Source organism: Poecilia reticulata, linkage group LG8 (genome assembly GCF_000633615.1).
Source record: "Poecilia reticulata strain Guanapo linkage group LG8, Guppy_female_1.0+MT, whole genome shotgun sequence".
NCBI lineage: Eukaryota > Metazoa > Chordata > Actinopteri > Cyprinodontiformes > Poeciliidae > Poecilia > Poecilia reticulata.
This window is the reverse complement of record NC_024338.1, coordinates 27,156,833-27,158,126: the sequence shown is the minus strand read 5'-3', so window position 1 is coordinate 27,158,126 and position 1,294 is coordinate 27,156,833. Positions and strand designations below refer to the sequence as shown.

Genomic DNA, 1,294 nt, shown 5'->3' with positions numbered 1-1,294 from the left:
GACTGCAGGCGGCGACTGCAGGCGGTGACTGCAGGCGGTGACTGCAGGCGGCGACTGCGCGACGGCACGCCGCGACGGCAGGCGGCCACCGCAGGCGGTGACTGCAGGCGGCGACTGCAGGCGGCGACAGCAGGCGGCGACAGCAGGCGGTGACCGCAGGCGGCGACTGCATGCGGCGTCACGGCAACCGCAGGCGGCGACCGCAGGCAGCGTCACGGCGTTAGTCGTGGCTGGAGCTCTGCGGCAGCTCATTGGTCAGGATGTGCCAGCGCTCCACCCGCTGACCTTTGTTCTTCAGGCAGTCCATCCAGTGGCGAAGGGCGTCGCCCTGAGAGCGGCAGCTCAGGAACACGCCGCCTGGACACAGGAAGGACAGGAAGTTCCTTCTGGAGACTGAACACCTGCAGACAGTGAGGCTACGCTTTGTGCTGCATGGTCGTTCATCATGTGATCCACTGGGATCCACTGGGATCCCTGACCATCTCACCAATGAAGTCATTGGACCGTCCCAGGTCATGGTCCCACACCGTCACCTCCAGAGTCTTCTTGGCCAGCTCCGACAGTGAGACGTCGTAGGAAAACTCCTGCAGCGAACAGAAACAAAGAGATCAGGAAACATTGGAGACTTTTATTCTGAAGAGATGTGGCTGGGAAACGTCATGTTTCAAATCGGTCAATATCGATATTGACCGATTTTGCTCTCTCCAGGTTGCCGTTTTTATTTCTGAATATGTTGCTGCACAAGTTAGGTTGTTGCTAGGCAACCAAAGAGAGAGTGAGTTGATGCTACCAGCTAGCTTAGCCAGCTGTGAGAGGTGAGCAGCTGAAGCCTCTCCTCTGCCTACATCTCCCAGAATGCTTTGCTGATTAGAGATCAGTTCCTGAATGTTCTGTCAGACGTACCTACTGATATCGATCACGTTTAGATATTGTTATCGATTTATCGTCTGGCCCCAGGCAGCAGCAGAGGCTTTTATTGTGAAGAGATCAGGAAGCAGAGTGAGCAGGAAGCTGTGTGTGTTTGTGTGTGTGTGTGTTTGTGTGTGTGTCTGTCTGTCTGTCTGTGTGTGTGTGTGTGTGTTTGTCTGTCTGTCTGTGTGTGTGTGTGTGTGTGTGTGTCTGTCTGTCTGTCTGTGTGTGTGTGTGTGTGTGTATGTGTCAGTGTGTATGTGTCAGTGTGTGTGTGTCAGTGTGTGTGTGTGTCAGTGTGTGTGTGTGTGTGTCTGTGTATACCTGTGTGTGTGTGTGCGTGGGTGTGTGTCAGAGTGTGTGTGTGTCAGTGTGTGTGTGTGTC

At 54.8% G+C, this 1,294-nt stretch overlaps 1 protein-coding gene across 1 annotated transcript in view; it reads right to left on the bottom strand.

The window, feature by feature from the left end:
* Positions 1–109: 109 nt before the first annotated feature.
* Positions 110–1,294, bottom strand: part of doc2a (double C2-like domains, alpha) — a 21,443-nt gene continuing 20,258 nt past the window's right edge. The window contains exons 9-10 of the mRNA XM_017306147.1: positions 488–584; positions 110–357 (exon numbers count right to left, since the gene is read on the bottom strand). Coding sequence (XP_017161636.1) covers positions 221–357; positions 488–584 — 234 coding nt within the window. The 3' untranslated portion in view covers positions 110–220. The remainder of the gene's footprint in view (positions 358–487; positions 585–1,294) is intronic.